Below are 20,132 nucleotides of genomic sequence, written 5' to 3'. Positions count from 1 at the left end.
TGTCGAATTGCTCTCGCGGTACTGTGATGTCATTTGGCTGTCGGTTCTTGCAGCATGAAGTCGAACAAGCCCAGCACGTTTGGTTGCTATGCACTACACAGTTGTTAGTCGTTGCCAAGAGGAAACGGAAATAAGACAGCACATTTCTGCTGCAGTAAATTAAAGTCTTAATCGTGTAACTTTATTTGTATTTACCTGCAGTCTTATTAGCAGATAATGTGATAAATGTACCGATATTTCGTGTTTTTCTTGAATGTTGCAGGCGTGTGTGTCTTGACAGCACTACGGCTGTGGATGGCCAGCGCACTGAGCGCAGCGCTCATCCCGCACAAGAAGGGAGTGACACAGACACAATGGGAGTGAGGACAGGGAAGCATTGATAACACCGCTATAAATCCATGCCTTTGTTAAAGCAGCACTGATGTGGGACTTCCGTTTACAGTGCACGCCAGTGATAATCTGTGCTCAATGTTATTTATGTATATGAAATATTAGCAGTGTATTGTCTTTATTGGATTAAGAGCTATTCTGTTTGTCCTCACAATGGATTTCCCTTTCGACTTGAATGCGCTTTTTCCTGAAAGAGTTTCGGTGCTGGATAACAACTTGACTGTTGGTCGAAAAGCTCATGGGAGGTAATGTCTATTTTCATGTGTTAGTTGTGAACATTGGGTGTTATAATAATGTACAAGGCTTGAACACCCTTAATGCTTTTTGGACATGTCCTTTGGCAGTCTTGCAGTGGCTGGCACATCAGTATGTGGAAACAGCTACCAGTGGCTGTTTGAGATGTTTTATTGCTATTGTTAAATGTTAGATTCGCCCCAGGCCATATTTGTCTTTATCCGGTAATGATAAGCAGCATGACGTCAGATGATGCAAAAGATCTCAGGATCAAATCTGACACGAGTCTATTTAAATCTCAGCAGGACTGCCATTAACTTTACTGTCATAAAACAATAATAGATAAATAGATAGATAGATAGATAGATAGATAGATCACGTGATCACGTGGCAAATTGTGATGCATTAGTAGCCATATGAAATCAATACTGTACACTGTACAGTACACCATGCAGTACATTAGAGTCAAAACACAGTTCACACGGAAGCACAGTACAAAATCGCAAATATATAGATTGCACAGATATAAAAATAAAGACAAAACAGTACCAATAATACAGGAATACATAGTAATAATAATAAAAAAAACAGTAGGCAATGTAAGTACATAGCACAATTCATTCACAAAGGTAATTTTACGAAATGATTTACAAAGAGGATAAAGGTACATAACAATAATGTAAAATAGCAAATATTTAACATCACAATTTTAATTGAGTACCCCCCCCCCAACTGGGATAGATTATTGAGTTTCAATAGCAACAAACCACCATCATTGCGGACAGTGTTTGAATTTCATCAGCTCATTTGCATTTTAAATGACACACCCCAAAACGGCACATTTTTGCTCACACCTACAAAGTGGCAATTTTAGCATGCTATAATAAATTATCTACATGGTATTTTGAGCTAAAACTTCATATGTGTACTCTGGGGAAACCAAAGATTTATTTTACATCTTAAAAAAGTCTTGTGAAATGGCCCCTTTAAAATATTTTTAAGATCGTAGTTAACATTTCAATAAAGTGTTTCAACACGTTTGACCGGTAGTGTATATATTAGCAATTTTGTTTCATTTTTCATCATTGAATTATGTCAAAATGTTGTTATTATTATTGCAGTCACCATGCACTTTAGATATAAGCATCAGCTTTTAGACATCAGATATCTAACATTTTGGAAAAAACTTAATCAAACAGCCTATGGTGACTGTAATATCCATTATTGCTATTAAAATCATATGAGTTGGTTAAACCCTACCTCCTATGACATTCCTAACATTTTTTTATTTTCTAGACCGGATCCTCAGCTTCAGATTACCACAGTTATAGATGAGCTGGGTAAAGCCTCCGCTAAGGTGATAACAATAGCTTTCTCATATTTGATCTATTGCGTTTATATGCAGTATGTCAATCACTGTCAATTCCAGTTTCTCATGATGTTTCTCTGTTTATCCGCAGGCACAACAGCTGCCTGCACCCATAACCAGTGCTGCAAAACTCCAGGCCAACAGACATCATCTCTACCTCCTTAAAGACGGGGAACAAAATGGGTACTCTCTCTCTCTCTCTCTCGCTCTCTCTCTCTCTCTCTATCTCTGTGTATATATATGCTCTATTAAAAAATCAATACAAATGAACTCTCTCTATCCTATTTCCATTATGTACAAACAGATTCACTTTCAACTCCTCTTTCTGTCTTTCATTTATACAGTGGGAGGGGTGTTGTAGTTGGATTCCTAAAGGTTGGCTGCAAGAAACTCTTTTTACTTGTAAGTGTTTCCTTATTTCATCTTGCCTGGGGCTTGATTCAGTATGACACACACTGTAAAGTAGTAAACACATCTGCTATATGTTGTAATTATCTGTAGGACCAGCGGGGGGCGCATGTGGAGACAGAGCCTTTATGTGTGCTGGATTTCTATATCGCCAAGACTCTTCAGAGACATGGATACGGGCTTGAGATCTTTGACTTCATGCTGAAAGTGAGTGCCTGTCAGCAGCTGTTTAAGAAATAGGAGCTGATTGTTTACACTATTGGATAGTTCACACCAAAATGTAAATTCTGTAATTTACGATTCATCATGTTCTTGAACGGGATTATTTGTTTCCTGGAAAGCGAAAAAAAAGAGGTGTTTTGAATGTAGCTCTTCTATGCATAATGAAAGCATATTTATAATCTGATTTACAAGCTCATGTGCATGTTTACTTGCAAAGTGTCGTATTTTTACATATTTATTTGCCTTCATCATATTTTCCCATGAAACAGCACAAACGGGTGGAGCCTGATCAATTGGCGTATGATAGACCTTCTCCAAAGTTAATGTCTTTTCTAGAAAAACACTATGATCTGAAAAACAGTGTGCCTCAGGTATGAACCACTTCTGTTACTTTATTAAATCCTAAGAAATAAACAGATTTTTTTCAACAATAAGTCCACACTTAAAGCCACACTAACATCACAAGCCAGACAAAACATAGTTTTTGATGTTTAATATACAGTTGTGCAGGATTTTGGGCCAACAAGATTTTAGTGTGGGTGGGGCTATCTCATAATCACACTGATACACACAGTAGTAAGTAACCACACAAACAGTGAAATGTCACTTCGTCATTGAATTTCTGAAGTATCAGGGAATTTTAAAAGGTCTATTCCAGACATTTAAAGTTATGGAAATTTAAAAAATTTTCATCCAAGTTCTGGAATGTGTTGGAATTTTAGTTTTCGTTCATCAAAATGTAATTTTTCTATACCATATTTTTTCATCACGTTGTTTCACACACTTTGTGTATTGTTATAGAGTGCCACAGGGGCTTTTGTAGGACTACCCAGAAGTTTTCAGGACACTTATTTAAAAAAAAAGGATTTTAAAGGTTCTTCACAGCAATCCCATAAAACACATGTGTCAAATACAAGGACCCAGTGGCGGCCAATGACTTATTTTTTCGAGGGCGCTCGATGCGAAGTTCGTCACAACATGTATGTAGTCCGTCATGTGTGTGGTTCGTTTTTTCAAAATATGTGTTATGCGGGTCAAGTGAACCTACGTGTCTCGTCAAAATAAGTGCCTGCTGCAAACGCGTGCGTCTAAAGAGTTTATGATAAAAGAGACGCTCACGTTTGCCAGATACGCGCATAATCTCATGCATAATCAGAGTTTACTGTTAAGGGAGTGTCTTGCGTGTATTTCGTGAATGTAAGTGTCTCTTTTATCATAAATATCTTGAATTTGTGCCTCTCGGATGAGCAGTCATGAGCCGCCACTGCAAGGACCGCTGCACATTTGAATCCAGCCTGCGCAATGATACAAGTTTTTTTTAACTTGGCCCGCTTCCATTCTGATAATGTCAGGGGTGAATTTGTATTAGCAAACTCATTTTTTGACCCTTAAGAAAAATTTAAGATTTAAAGTTATATTCTTTCATTATGGCTGTATTACGGAGCCCCTAAGGGGACACACAGCAAAAAATGATTTTCAAGAAAAAAAATTCTAAGTATTTTTGTCTTGTTTTCAGTAAAAATATCTTAAAAAATTTAAATTTAGATGCTTTTTCTTGATGAGCAAAACGACCCAAGAAAATAAGTCTAGTTTTTAGACCAAAAATATAAAATTTAAGTGATTTTGTGCATAAAACAAGCAAAAAAATCTTGAACATTTTTGAACACTAAATTCAAGAAAAATGTAAGAAAATTTTGCTTACCCATTGGCAGATTTTTTTGTTTGTTTTATGCACAAAATCACTAAAATTTGATATTTTTGGTCTAAAAACTAGACTTATTTTCTTGGGTCATTTTGCTCACCAAGAAAAAGCATCTTAATTTAAGAATTTTTAGATATTTTGCTGAGAGCAGGACAGAAATGCTAAGACATATTTTTTTAATCATTTTTTGCAGTGCATGGAGCAAAAATTAAATAAAGTTTTAAACTATCGCGTTTAGTTTCACGCGTGCACGTTGAGCTATCGCGTGCGCACGTGAAAGCGAACGTTTCATGTGTGCACGAGAAAGTTTTATTTGCGCACTAGAAAGTTTTATGTGCGCACGGGAAAGTTTTACGTGCGAATGCGAAACTGAACTTAAAAATTCTGCACATGAAGGTTTGCGTGAGCACGTGAAAGTTTCGCGTGACCACGCGAAACTTAACTTTAGATTTTTTTACTCCAATGTGACCTTAGGGGCTCTGTACTTATTCCTAAACGTGTCAAAAAAGTATACAAAATAATGTAACTTGACAGGCGGAAATATAGGGAGATATAGAAAATAAGTTTTTCTGTGAAGTCTTAAATTGAACTTGAACACAGTAATACATAAAAAGATTAAACGATGTTAGTAATTGTCCATTTAAAGACACTTTAAAGCTTTAAAAAGTCACGAGTGGGGTATTGCTGTTGTGTTTTATGTTATAGAATAAAACGTGAAAATATCTTTGGCTTTTTGTTAACCCAAGATCTTGAGTTTAAGCAATACCCCATTAAAAAAAAAACATTGACTTGAGGAAGAAGTGCTAAAATGCTAACTTGCTTCCGGGCTTTGCCTACAAAAATACGTCATCCCTGCGGCATTCATTTTAATCCCTTCCCGCTCATCAACTGGCAATCATTTAAGTTATATGCAGTCAGCTGTACCTGTTAACTAAGGTTAACTAACATGACAGAAATATATACATTTTAAGATGTTTTTCCGTACATCATTGAAGTCTGCTTACACTTTTACCCATTTTTACATCCATCAGTGTTTGAAGGAAACTATTTAGTACATCATCAGATTGAAAATGTGTACATGTAGGGTTGGAAATGTATATGTTTATGGTTGTTTATACATAAAATGTTCATAACACATTTCTCTGTCTTAACAGATTTTATTATTTTCTTTCCTCTCAGGTGAATAACTTTGTTGTGTTTAGTGGCTTCTTCAAGAGTAGATCAGGTAATGCCTGGCAGGATCACTTTAGTTTTCTGTTTGTGTGGGTTGGGAATGTTGTTCTGGATCTTTTCCAGTGTAGGTCAGGGAATGGGCGGAGCTGACAAACCTCCCACAGTCAACTTGTTTCTCCTCATTACTGTACTGTACTTGCGAGGCAGCAATGAATTCCTTTTTCTTTGTATTCTTATCTCCTCGGATTCCTGCAAATAATTCAGTTTGAGCATTGGACAAGGCACAAAATAATGTCTGTAATGGAAACAAGGCTATTGATAGAATGGGCGAAATGTAATCAACAGTTATGATGTCATCATCATGGTGGCCCGCTGAATTGTGATTGGTCTATTACTTTTGGTTAAAGATTTATAGCCTCATTTCACTGCAGAATGCTTATACATGGACAGCTGATAGAAAACAGATACAGTGGGTGGCGAGTCTCATGCCAATGGCGAGACTCATTTCATTTACACACAACCAAAGAGTTAAACCCAAGCTTAAAGGGATAGTTCACCTAAAAAATTACAAAAAAATTGTAAATCTGTATGAGTTTCTTTTTTCTGGTGAACACAAAAGTAGATATTTAAAAAAATAATGGTAAGCATACTTAACAAAATATCTTCTTTATCATTTATTACAATACTTTCATAATATTTGTTTTCCTATGGTGGAAGCCAATGGTTACGGCAGCTGTGTGCTTATCATTTATCAAAATATCTTCTTTTGTGTTTATCAAGATGAGAAAACTCATACAGGTTTGGAACAACATGAGGGTGAGTAAATGAAGAGTTTCGTTGCAAAACGAGATAACCACCATTTTTTTAATTGTTCAGAAATCTCGTTTTTTGGGTGTGCATTCCAATTAATTTCAATGCAACTGCAGTTGGTTTGTTTTGATTTAAACCTTCATAACTTAAAAAATACAGCTAAGTAGCACCGTAAAACAAAATAATAACATGATAACATAATAATAAACATGTTTTGACAAAACTGTTAAAAAAATGGATTTATCTCGTTTTGCAACGAAACTCTTCAAATAATGACAGAATTTTCATTTTTAGGTGAACTATCCCTTTAACTAAAACCTCATCCCTGCCCTTTTGCTGCTTTGCACGCACTGGGATTTCCTTTAGGAAATGCAAATCAAGTTTGATAAGGGACCTTTTGAAGATGCAGTTAAATTTACCAAATGACATTTCATCAGTGCAAATAAAGTGTTTGTTTTTATTGTAATAGCCCGTAACACTCACAAATCTCTCTTTTGTTTTTTTTGTAGTGGCTCTATATTTTGCGATTTAAAACTTATTTCCTCATCCAAGCCAGTCATTAACTAAAATTGTTATTGTTATGTTATTTTGTCTAATTGCATTTTATTGCTCAAGCAAAAACCATTTTATATAAATGAGTCATCGAGTTCAGATTAGTATTGTTTATAGTCAATCCTTCCCCTAGAAAGAGTTAAACATGGCAAGCCTTTGTAAACACCTCCAAACACTTTTGTCTCAAAAAATTCTCCCAGGCGCTCCTCCCTCCCCTCTGACGGATCAGGGGATGTACGGATTTTTGTAAGGATATGTTGAATATTCACTATTCCCCTCCCCAACCCCACTGTGTCCCAGCATTCAGCTCACTTGTGCTGCCCAGTTTATCCCTGTGGTTTAGGAAAGAGCCCACATACGTATCTCTATTCCACTGTCTCTGCTCATAAACAGACCCTGTAACCCCTCCCTGTGATAATCGAAAGCTCACGTAACAACTCATTGTACCCTGCTGTATTTGCTTTCTTAAGTGTAGTGGGATGATGGTTAATAAATGGTTGAACTGTGAACTGGTTTTTTTAGTTTGCCATTTTTTTATAAACAGAATGTATTAGCAGCATAACAATTTGAGTAAATTTGAATTAAAAAAATGTATAAAATTCATATTTTTGTAATGTTTGGCATGCTTCTTTTCCTTTTAATAACAACATGAGCTTGCATGAACTTCACAAATGTGACCCTGTCTGTGAAATCCAGGCTAAAGTCTTATAATCTAATGATCAGATTAGGAGCATCAAAGTTTGATTTCAATTTCTTTTCAATCTTACTCAGTTAATATTAAATATATCAAGGTTATATTTTTATCAGAATTATCTTTATATTATTTAGAGCAAGGGTCTCCAACCTTTTTGTAAGCAAGGGCTACCACAATTGATATAGTCTACTCAAAACTTTTTGTTTTACTTGTTGGTTTTATTTTATTTAACTTGTTAATATGTTTTATCATTGTTTAACATGTTAACATATATAAAAGAAGTTAAGCTAATATAAAAAATATGTAATAAAAAACATTAAAATTGAGGCTTTTAATAAAATTTGCTTTTGGGGGCAACTCACAGACTCCACCATGTTGGAGACCACTAATCTATGGGGTGAGATTATATAGCAACCGATAATTCACAAAATAAAACACTTTAGCTGGGTTTTCACCGACTGGGTCACAAAAGATCCATGTTATCCTAGCATGATTTCACATTGTGACCCAAAAAGCGTCTTGCATGCTTTAACGAAAGCAAAAAAAAGACTTCTGTTCAAAAGTCTCAGCATTAGTGTCATGTCATTTTAATTCCAGGTCGAAATTGAAACACAGATTTTCAGTTTGGTCTTAAAGTTGGACCCAACTAGACTTTACTGGCTCAGTTTCTTGGCTTCTCACCCAAATGCTCTCTTTTACAGCGGCCCAACTGAGAAAAGTTCCCCCCAAAAAGTCAGAGGGAGAGATCAAACCGTATTCACTAATGGAAAGAGAAGGTAAGTTACTGGTAGGCTTTGTGTGTCGTATATTTAACACAATACAGACCTTTAGCAGCTGACATTTACACAGACATTGTAATAAATAGCTTCAGCTGGCAACCCTCAAGGGCCTCCTTTTTATTTGTTAAATGTCTCGGTTAGGTCCATTAACCACTTTGGTACCTTTAGAAAAGAACATTTGTTGTTATTGATTTTTATATATATATGTGCAGTTGAATATATGTGAACACCCACCTTAAGTAATTTTTTGTGATTTGCTGTTTTGTACATACAGGACTCCTCCTAGATAATGTAAAGAACATTCTGTGAAAATATAACTGCGATATCTTTAATATTGACTGAGTAAGATCATGTCAAAGATTGAAATGAATGTGAAATCAAACTTTGATGCTCCTTAAAGGAAAACACCACCGTTTTCAATATTTTACTATGTTCTTACCTCAACTTAGATGAATTAATACATATGTATCTTTTTTTTAATGTGTGCGCTTAATCTTTGTACACCGCGTCGTGAATGTGTTAGCATTTAGCTTAGCCCCATTCATTCCTTAGGATCCAAACAGGGATGAATTTAAGAGCCACCAAACACTTCCATGTTTTCCCTATTTAATGACTCTTACATGAGTAGTTACACAAGTAAGTATGGTGGCACAAATAAAATGTGGCGATTTTTTTAAGCGGATAAAAATGAGAACTATATTGTATGGCGGAAGAGCACTTAGTTTGCAGCACTTCGACCTCGTGCGCAGTAACATCATCACTCCTGACTACTACCCCTCTCGCTCAAACTTCTGTCAATATTACTGCACCTGAGGTGAAGTGTTGCAAACTAAGTGCTCTTCCGCCATACAATATAGTTCTTATTTTTTATCCGCATAGCCTCTTATGGAACGGCTGAAAATCCACAAAGGGGCGTATTTGTTCCTCAGACGTTGCACAATAAATGTGATACCCGAATATATCATTATAAATCATGAATGAAAAGTGAGATTTCGAACGAATGTCCGTTAGTGAACTAATTGTTTACAGTATTTATATCATCAATTCAATCAGAAACGTCAAGATTGTGAGGCAAACAAATTGTTTTGGACTAAAAGGCTTGGATATTCCATTTCCTTGGACATTTGGGGATTTATGAACAATTTGTTTTGGACAATTTCACCGAAGCGGATAAATCTGCACCTCCCGGTTCAGGTAACTAACAACTAGATTACAGTTTTATGACTGCTATAAATCATATTATGCTTTGTGTGTGCGCTTAATGGAATCCTGAGAGTCTAAGCTTTCGATGTGCCGCATGACCGTATATTTTGAAGATTTAATGTCTTAAAGTTACAATGACGTTTATGCAGCCTCACCTGCAAGGGAGGGGGTGTGCCGTGTACGGCACAGTAATCCTTATCAAGTTAAAAAATCGCCACGTTTTATTTTGTGCCACCATACTTACTCGTGTATCTACTCATGTAACAGTCTTTATATAGGGAAAACGTGGAAGTGTTTGGTGGCTTCTAAATTCATCCCTGTTTGGATAATAGACTGTAAAAAAAGATGGACTAAGCGTCGTCACCTCCCTCCATTGTAATGAATTGAAGCCAAAAATGTCCGACCATGGTCGCCGTCATGTTACGTAAAAACGCCAGTTTGGAGCCAAAGCTTGTGCAGAAGGAATCGTCCGTGGAGCCGTGGTATCAAACTTCCGCCCAAACGCTCGTGCAACCAATTCAACCACGCCAAACATAACGACACGCCCCATTTCTATAGCATTAAATTACTAGCTAAAATGAAACTTATCACAAAAATGAACACTTGAACATATATCAGCGTGCTAACAACTACCTGAAAGGACCAAAAACATCTTTCGCAAACTTTTATTGGAAGTGTAAATTATTTTTTTATTTAGAGCAGAATCCTATTTGTTTGAATGGAGAGGGCGGGGTTTATGTCTTGTACTGCAGCCAGCCACCAGGGGGCGATCAAAGAGCCAGAGGCTTCACTTTTCAAGACTTATGAGGCACGCCGGGTTTGGATCCTGGGGAGTGGGTGGGGCTGGGCTAGGTGCTGGCACATTCACGATGCACTGTACAAGGGTTAAGTGCACGCATTGAAAAAAATAGGGATGTATTGTTTTGTCTAAGTTGAGGTAGGAACATGGTAAAATATTGAAAAACAGTGTTGTTTTCCTTTAATTATGAGCCTTTAGACAGGATTCACACATGATTTTAAACAACAGTTACGGTGACTAGATCCTATCTAAATCCTGTAGAAAAGATGAGCTCTGACATCACTTCTTTTCTTCTGCAGTGGTACGGGAGGAGCAGAAGTCTCTCCCCTGGCCGTTCGGACGCCCAGCGGTTCCCCCTCACTCTCCTCAGTCTCGTTCCCTCAGTGTGGGATCCTCCCCCAGCCACGCCCCTCTCCGTCCCACCGTGCTCCCGGGGCTCCAGTGCCAGAACCCCTCCTCCCAGCTCAACGACAACTGCAGGGCAAAACGCACCAGGTACATCTCCCGAAACCTAACATAGAGTCACCCAAATATTTACATTTCATCGTCTTCACATTTTCCATCTCGGTGGATGCAAGAGTTTTTCCCTGTGTGGGAATGAAAGCAAAGAGATACAGAGCGTGTTTGATAAGAGCAACTTCCTGTGTTAAATGAATGCATGGCCGACTAGGCGGCAGGAATTTTTCTCATTAGTGCATCATTAACGCTTTGTCTGTGTGTTTACGTAAACCTCCTTGATCATTTTTCTTACTAGTGAATCTCTCTCTCTCTCTTTCTTCCTCTTTGTTTCGTCTCCGATTATGAAACGCTCATTTTATCCATGGTCCCGATTATGACATGCCTACTGTGTTTCCCGGCTTTATAACTCATTCATTCGATGAGTTTGAACTTTTGCTTTCTTTTCAACTACACACACATATTTTTCTCATTCTCTCACAATCTCTTATTCCCCGCTAGCTCTTTAAATAGATCAAGGCTCAGCTTTCATTGACCCTCGGTCTTGAACGTCACTGACTTAACCATAGCTGTGGTTTTTAAATGGTTAGCTAGTCTTTGTTATGTACGATATTTGCCTTGCTAGGGTGGACGGCAACATTTTCTGTACTATGATGGTTTGATAAAACAGATTTGCGACTTTTTGTTTGACTTTTTCTGTATCTTTTCCACCATGTATTGTTTTAGAATATAAACAGTGGGTTTACTTTAGTTTCAATCCTCAGATGTGGTGCAATCTCTGTTCTGAGCACTTTGAGACCCAAGTAATAAAAGCAGTTGGAAAAAATTAAGGTTATTTTCAGTATCTTATTGAATATTTAAATATGCAATGTGGGACTTTTATACGGATCTCTTGACAGAAATGCAGTATAATATACATAACTATATTATCAGTGGTGTTTAAAGACTTTACATAATGGCCTTTTTTATCTATACACCGCAGGTCTCTTTACATGAAAGTCACTGCCATGTAGCCCTAAAAGGATAAACTGCTCTACAGAGAACGTTTTCACTACATTGTCTCAGATGACAACATATTTTTCCCGTGGCGGCTTTCCTGATTTTGCCAAGTGGTTGTTGTCCTCAGGGCAACATTTTGTTAACCATGGGACAACAATTCAATCAACAATCAGATTTCAGAAATAAGTTTACATTGTTTTTCACTTATCATTTCCCTCTGATCTGGTTCAGGTATGGTTTGGATGGGTTTAGATTTTATTTACAAAAATGTTTACACAATATGTTGCCCTGAGGACATCTCTCACTTGGCAAAAATCAGGTCGAGCGCCGAGTTAAGCCGGGTACACATCACAAGATAATCGGGAGGAATTTGGGCCGATTTCCCCCTTTACGACAATCCTAGGTAAAGATCTGATCGTTTTCGTGGTTGTGCCGTTTATCTTAACCAGGGCTTTGAACCCGTTTTTTCCCCCAATTGGTTTGTTCCGAACAGAAACAATATTTTAACATTTCCGGTTTTCGGTTCAACCCTAAAAAAAAAAAAAAAAAAAAAATTAAGTTCCCGAACCGGTTAATAACGTTTCATCTCAGCTGTGGGACATACAAATAAGTAGGCTGATCATTAGGACATTCAACTTAAATTATTAGTCTACATTATTTTACTTTAAAAAACATTAAAAAAGGCTACATTATGTAAGCGGCATGACTGTAATTCTGACATGCCTACATTTGTTTCAGCATTATACTTGAATTAAGACAAGGACAATTTCTGCCATGTCGTTTATTGGCAAACAAGAATTTCGAGATCATTTTGTTTGTATGTGTCCTGTCAAGAACAGAAAGATTGTTTGCTTGCTTTTTGAAATGCGTCTCTCCGTGTATGCACTTTTAAATGCAATTAAACACGCGAACACACACAGACGGAGGACGCATTCCAAACCGCGCTTAGAGAAGAAGGTGCAGCATAAACAGTCCACATAAAGTGAAAATTACGTTGTTTTTCAGTGTTTTATTCACCAAATGTATTTTTAATTGACAACAGTATGAGACACAGTAGTGCAACTCTCTCTCAAGTTTATGGATGGATCACGGATCAACTGCGATCCGTTACACCACTAATTAGTTTTAAAAAACAAACATCTTGAGTAGATATTTACCTCTTATGATTGAGCATTAGAGATTTGGGCTTGAGTAGGCTACTTGCTGGTGGCAAGCTTCTCATTTCTCAGATGAGTCAACGACGACCGGAAGTTAACTTCATCGAGTATTGCACGTAAATCTTGTCAAAGAACGAAAAAAATAACGGTTTTAACTGGTTACCATTATTTAACTAAACGATTCTGTTCTGGAACATTTTTTATTTTATTTTTAAAGTTTCTGGTTTCATTTCTGTTCCTTGCAAAACATCAAAAGTTTCTGTTTTTTGTTCCGTTAACTGGTTCAAAGCCTTGATGTTAAAAAAATTTTCTGTGCGGTGCGTTAAGTACATCTGAATCTGCTCGGAAGCGCGTCGGGGCCAATCCAATCGCAAAACGTAAACATTTAAAATATTGAATATTTAGATCAGAAATCCTGTTGTGTGGGGGAAGCCCGAGGACAAACGCACACACACGCTGTAGATTGTCACGTGAAACGATACGATACCCAATGAGAAAGCGAGCAGATGAAAGATAACCATAACAACTACAGTCATTGCATAGCAGGCACAGTCCAAAGTGAGATGGACATCAGAGATGTAAAAAAGCAGTCCATTGTATTAATGGCATTTCTTTATGCCCATTGTTTGCCATGTTTGTTTACTGTGACATCAGGTTTGGAGATCTTCGCGAGATTTCCTGTGTTCTCAGCTGAGACCATAGACTGTAAAAAAAGGATGGATGACGCCTGTTTGCTCTCTTCCATTGGTGAAAAGTGAAGCCGTCAGTGTCCGATACGGCGCTGACATCTTGGGTCTTGAGTCTGCGCAGTAGCGATTTTGGGACCAGTCCTGTGCAGTAGTGAGCAGAAAGTAAAGCCGCGAAAGCAAGACCCTGCCCTCGCTCTCGCAGAATGCGCATATCACAGCTGTCAATCATGACGTGACATCACCGTTTTTATAGCATTAAATAACTAACTAACAACAAACTTATTTTAAAAACAAACACTTGAATTTACATCAGAGTGATAAAAACTACAGTAAATGACAGAAACCAGCTTCGGAAAAAAAGATAATTGAAGTGTAATTGTTTAGTTAGTCTCAAGTCCCATTGAATAACATGGGGAGGCGGGGTTTATGACCTATATTGGGACCAGTCACTGGGGGGCGATCGAGACGTTTTGGCTTCACTTTTCAGGGCTTGTGCGGCACGCTTGGCTGAGACTCACATTGTTTGTGACTACATAGCAGCACTCCACACACTATAGAAAGAAACATGTTAAATCGACGTTTTTTTCATCATGTTTGTGGTCTCTCACATTTTGAAAATCTGATAACGTTAAAAAAAATCCCCATGAAATCAAAATGTAACTTTTTTCCTTATAGTATGAATACATTAGGCTTTAGAATATATATCAACTGGTATGGTCCAAAACGCTGACAAAATTTGCATACAAAAAATCTTTTGGTGTGTACCCAGCTTAAAGGCGGAGTCCACGATGTTTGAAAAACGCGTCGGAAAAGGAGACGGGCCGACTACGTGTTTGTTTAGGTGATTTCAAATATCAACATTGGCTTTCAAACATCATGGACTCCGCCTTTAATGTAGCTTTTCTATGCGTTTCGAAAGGGATGGGTGAGCTGTGGACTGAGCCATTGGTTGCGATTCACAATCCCATCGCTAGATGCAGCTAAAAGTCTCACATTGCACCTTTAAAGTCCCCATGAAATCAAAATGTAACTTTTTTCCTTATAGTTTGAATACATTAGGCTTTAGAATATATATCAACTGGTATGGTCCAAAACGCTGACAAAATTCGCATACAGAAGATATAAGCATTTAAAACGTACAGTTTGGCACTTTTTATGACATCATCCTTCAGCTTCTCATTAAATTTCCTGTTCAATCAAATGCTGAAACCTCCTGCCTCTTATATTACGCGGAACCTGTGCATGAAATCAGACACTTGTTAATAGATTTACTAGTTTTTTTATGGGGAAAGGCACGTAGTGCACTAAATATGGGACAAGAAATGATGAATATGCTTTTGATTGGGGCGAATGAAGTCTGATATTGCGTCAGTGTCACGTTAGCTGAAAAACAAAACATATCCGAAGCGTATAGATTCAGTTTAGAATCTCGATTTGAGTCTGGTTTCAGGTTATTCAGTCCCTCCAGAAAAACGCGATTGTGCGATCGCATGATATATTGCATAATCAGCCAAAGTCCGCATATTTATGCGGGGCTGCATTTTTTCCAAATACGACGCACTTTCGCCGCATTAATTACATATTTCCGCGCACAAAATATGCGGGGCTTGCATGATTTCATAATCTCCGCATTTTCGTAGCAAAAAGTCACATATATATTAGCAGAAAGTTGAAAAATGTTGCATTTACTTCCAAAAGCGCAGCCGTGTCCTATATTGCCATGGGAACGTTATGAAGTGACGTGATTATGTGACGTGAACATCATTGCAGCTTTTGCAAGTTTCCGCAGTTTTTGCAAGTTCCGCAATTTTCGCAAATTCCCGCAATTCCATCGCATAAATTGCATAAATATCCCACATATTCCATCGCATTTTTTAAGAAAACGTGCCACAAAATCGAGGATTTTTGCCCGCAACAATCACAAAAAAACTCTGGAAGGACTGGTTATTGGACTCTGGTCTTGCGCTACAGCCTACATAAAGTGTGCATACGCACAGATTTGATCGTAAAATGTGCATACGCAAAAATCCACAGCAAAGTCCATATTTATAAAAACTGTCTTTGGCATAGAAAAGTGCTTATCAGGGTTTGAGCAGACATACGCACGTTTGCTTATAAAATAAGAAATATAAGCCATTCTTGCTGCTTGAAAAGGATTTAAACATTGACAGGTTCACTTTTATATGTCAGTGACGTTATTTTGTCATCGTTTAACGGAAATCTGCAACTATTCAGCTGTGCACAATTTCAAGCTCATTTGTGATTTATACATTTCACAACTGAAAGTTAGGCACAGGCGCGTTTTTTATTCATACATTCGTTTTATGAACACACGTGCACGCTTTTGAGAAATTATCGTAAGATCAAATTTAAGACGTTTTCTAAGCAGCATTTTAGAATGGTGTTCAAAACTAAACCTGAATCTTTTTAATCTATCCTCGGATTAAAAATCGCACTTCAACACTCATGTCCTTCTTCACTGAAATTTATTTTCATTCAACATTGAGTTTTAAATTTATGTTTGGAGTTCTGTTTGATCAAGTTTTTATTTGTTCTTTTTTCTTTCTCATGCTCTTCTGTTCTTGTTTTTTTTCCTGGTACCACATTCACCCCTTTTGTTTTTTATGTCCTATATTTCACCCTATCCTCCATCGCTGTTGTTTGTCCATCTTCCTCACATCCTACAGTCATCAGGGTTTGGTTGCCAGGAGCAACCTCTACAGTCGCCATATCAACAGCAGGGACCTCGGGCAATTACTAGCGGAACGGCAGGGCACCTCCATGCTTCCAGGTAAGGCACCGTTTGAACGTCAGTCGTGCGGCAAGCGTTGGGAGACGTGATGAATTACGATGGTGGCCAGGAAAGCGAATTAGTAAACCATTAGCAGCTGTGGTGTGTGTTCCTCAGGGCTCTGTGAGAGATTGTGTGACACAAAGGCACAGGCAGATGCAGCGGAGCACAAAAACACAACGCAAAGGTCGGACATTTCTCACCGCTCCTGGTTATGTGTCATTTTATCCGAAGCGAACACTGATCCGAAAGAGCCAGGAATTCATAATAACTAGTTATATAACTATGGGTAATAACTACGCCTTTGCAGAACCTACACCCACCTTTTGTGCATGATTGTTGCTTTACTATTACTATTGCTCAGCATGCTTATGTAACATTTTTAATAAAACCCCAATTCAACATTAATAACTCATTCTGTTTTGTTTGTGCTATGGATATGAATGATATCTCAAATCATGCAGTTCCTGTGGCTCAACTGTATCACGTTAGGTCCATATGATACAGTATAAGCATTTCTGTGCCATTACAAGCAGCACTTTTAATCCCCTCATCCTTAAAAATCATTTAGATGCCACTTTTCAATTTTACCCATGAATAAAGGTGGGTGTGGTTGGTTTCTACGTGGGCATAGTTATTACAATATGAATGCTTTCATTCACTTAGGTGTCTTTTTTTCACCGCCGTTGAGTTTCCTTTATCTCTCTTCTTCTTTCATTTATTTTAATCATCAGACCGTATCTTCAAGGCCAGGTCATCTCCCTTCCAGTGCTCGCTGCTGCTAAGAATGATCATCAGCAGGAACAGACCTCCATAGACTCCTCAGAGCCACAGAGTCACCATAAGATCACAGACATCAATCTGGGGAGAGATATGGAGCAGTGGTCCAGAGCGAGAGCAGAAGACTGGAGAAAGGGTGAAAGATCTGAGATGGAGAGAGGTAGAGATGGATGGTCTTGGACGGTCGGGGAGAACAGCTTTAATGCTCAGTGGGTCCGGCAGAAACAAGAGTATCGTAGCACACGACCGTGGTGATGAAGAAGGAGGCTTAAATGATAAAATGTTATTAAAAAAATGGAATGAAGCACGAAAGTGAGAAAAGACCTTTAATGTGTTATAAATTCATAAAAATGATAACAGCAGCAATGTGTTACAACATTAGACTTGTGCTTTTAAGATTTCTATGTTATTTATATTTTAACCATTCAGTTCATGCCTGTGCTTTAATGATCACAGTTTTTATAACCTTATCCTTTTTTGAGAAACCACTCTATGCAATTTTTGTATTTTTTTCATGGAAAACAAAAATAAACTGATGAAAATGTGTTCTGTTGAGATTCATTTGCATTATTGCATTATTACAAATATTAAAGGATTAGTCCATTTTCTTAAAAAAATCCAGATAATTTACTCACCACCATGTCATCCAAACTGTTGATGTCTTTCTTTGTTCAGTCAAGAACAAATTATGTTTTTTGAGGAAAACATTCCAGGATTTTTCTCTTTTTAATGGACCCCAACACTTAACAGTTTTAATGCAGTTTAAAATTGCAGTTTTAAAGGACTCTAAACGATCCCAAACCAGGCGAAATGATTGTCATTTTTGACAAGAAAAACAAAAAATATGCACCCCCAATCCACAACTTCTCGTCCCCGTCCGGCTGTGTGACGAGCCAGCGCGACCTCACGTAACTGCGTAATGACGTGGAAAGGTCACGTGGTACATATATGAAACGCACATTTGTGGACCATTTTAAACAATAAACTGACACAAAGACATTAATTAGTATCATTCCACGTACAACAAACGGAAAGGTCCTCATTCTCCATACTTGTAAACACTGGAGCGTAGTTTCGCATACGTCATCCGTGACCTCTTGACGTGATGCCTTATTACGTGAGGTCGGGCTGGCGTGTCATAGGACCGGAGGTAGACGAGAAGTTGTGGTTCAAAAGCGCATATCCCTATCTTCCTTGCCAAAAATGACAATTGTTTTGCTAGATAAGACCCTTATGCCTTGTTTGAGATCGTTTAGAGTCCTTCGAAACGGCAACTTTCAACTGCATCAAAATTGCTAAGTGCTGGGGTCCACCAAAGTCCATTAAAATGAGAAAAATCCTGGAATGCTCTCCTCAAAAAACACAATTTCCTCTCGACCGAACAAAGAAAAACATCAACATTTTAGATGAAATGGGGGTGAGTAAATTATCTGGATCTTTTTTTAAAGAAAATGGACTAATCCTTTAAAGGCGCCAAAGAATGCATTGAATTAATCTTTTAAATTGTTCTCTTATATCTACAAAGAAGGTATGTGACTTTATTAAGTGCAAATATTATCTAGAGATGGTTTTAAATGTCCATTTACAACCCTATGATTTGCCCCAGAATGAAAAGGTCTATTATTACCTTATTTGGAAGGGTCATGAATAATAATGTTGAGCTCTGTTTTTCAGAGCAGTTCAGTTCAGAACTGATACGTAATTTGATGAATAATCAATTGTTTGCAGATTGTTATTGGACGTTTCTGAGTAGTAAGTTTGTGTTTTTTTTCAGTATGGACCTACAAAACGTAACTGTAATGTCAACAGTAGAACTTCAGCCTAAACGTTAGCATATAGCATTAACTAGCATAAAGCGCTAACTCAACAGTCACAACTTTTAAGCATGGTAATGAATTGAATGTTGGGGCATACATCTCGACTGTAACTTCGATAGTAATACTTAACGTGAAAGCTAGCATATAGAATTAACTAGCATATCGTCGCTGCCCGATGAAACTCACGTAAAAACGGTTACTTTTCAGGAAGTGAAAAAACACTGTATTTTAAAAGCAGTTGAATGTTGTCATACTTGGTACGGCATCTTTACATGTAACCATATTCTTGCTAGTGTAATGATATAATCCACATTTGACCAAAATTGAGTTTAAATGGACATACGTGCATATTTTACAGTAACGGTGGTCGATACGTGTTCTTCCGATCATTAATTAGAATGCCCAAGTCGTGTTTCATATTGACAGATGAAAACGCTCAGTTTATTAAATACACTTAGTTTATTTAATATTAATTATAAATTCATTAAATGTCTCTTGCAAACTATAAAGGGACAATGAATCAATACACTGACATGGTAATGCTAGACAGATACTTTGTTTGCACAGTCCTACCATAATTTAGTCACTCCTAGATGTTCGTCTGGCGTCGGGGGGAAACGTTTATGTCTATGAAGGAAAGTCATTGTCTCAGGCTATGTTTATTCGACTATCCAGTGCTTAGCTTCGATGAAACTTCATGAGACCGGCGAGATGCTTCCACAGGGTGGGGGAAATGCGGCGTGATTGACAGCTTTGACACCAAATGGATATACGTGAAGATCAGATGACATGATTCACAACTTTTCATTGGCCATTTAGATATGTGAAGCATACTGTATACAGTAATTAACCTGGACATTTAATCCGTCGAAAAATCTCAAAATCGGCAAAATGGACATATGTGGTTTTCATCGGACAGCAACGATATAGTGCTAACTCAGCAGTCACAACTTTGTTTTAGCATTGTAAGAACTTTGTAATTTAATGTGTGATTTAATGTTGAGTGCGTACATCTCAACTGTAACGCACAGTCGGTGTTATATTGAGATTGGCCTGTTTTCCTGCTGTCTTTTGCATGCGCTTGCTTTACATAAAAAGGAAACAATCG

At 37.6% G+C, this 20,132-nt stretch overlaps 1 protein-coding gene across 12 annotated transcripts; it reads left to right on the top strand.

The window, feature by feature from the left end:
• Window positions 1–61: 61 nt before the first annotated feature.
• Window positions 62–17,753, top strand: atat1 (alpha tubulin acetyltransferase 1). 12 transcript variants are annotated; one of them, XM_055219090.2, is made up of 14 exons: window positions 62–154; window positions 263–359; window positions 585–635; window positions 1,921–1,981; window positions 2,085–2,176; window positions 2,338–2,395; window positions 2,495–2,608; window positions 2,893–2,994; window positions 5,505–5,550; window positions 8,256–8,330; window positions 10,635–10,830; window positions 16,324–16,427; window positions 16,545–16,614; window positions 17,162–17,753. In XM_055219090.2, exons 2-14 carry the CDS (start codon window positions 295–297, stop codon window positions 17,460–17,462), a joined length of 1,335 nt encoding a protein of 444 aa, XP_055075065.2. In that variant the 5' UTR covers window positions 62–154; window positions 263–294; the 3' UTR covers window positions 17,463–17,753. The 12 variants fall into 12 exon arrangements, 11 of the variants coding, with proteins under 11 accessions (XP_055075065.2, XP_055075064.2, XP_055075062.2 ...); XM_055219089.2 differs by having other exon boundaries at window positions 63–175; XR_008647944.2 differs by adding an exon at window positions 7,061–7,106 and having other exon boundaries at window positions 104–359; window positions 17,162–17,230.
• The last annotated feature ends 2,379 nt before the right edge of the window (window positions 17,754–20,132 follow it).

Source organism: Misgurnus anguillicaudatus, chromosome 20 (assembly GCF_027580225.2).
Source record: "Misgurnus anguillicaudatus chromosome 20, ASM2758022v2, whole genome shotgun sequence".
In the NCBI taxonomy this organism is placed as follows: Eukaryota; Metazoa; Chordata; class Actinopteri; order Cypriniformes; family Cobitidae; genus Misgurnus; species Misgurnus anguillicaudatus.
The sequence above is the reverse complement of the archived record's forward strand: the minus strand, read 5'-3'. Positions and strand labels throughout refer to the sequence as shown.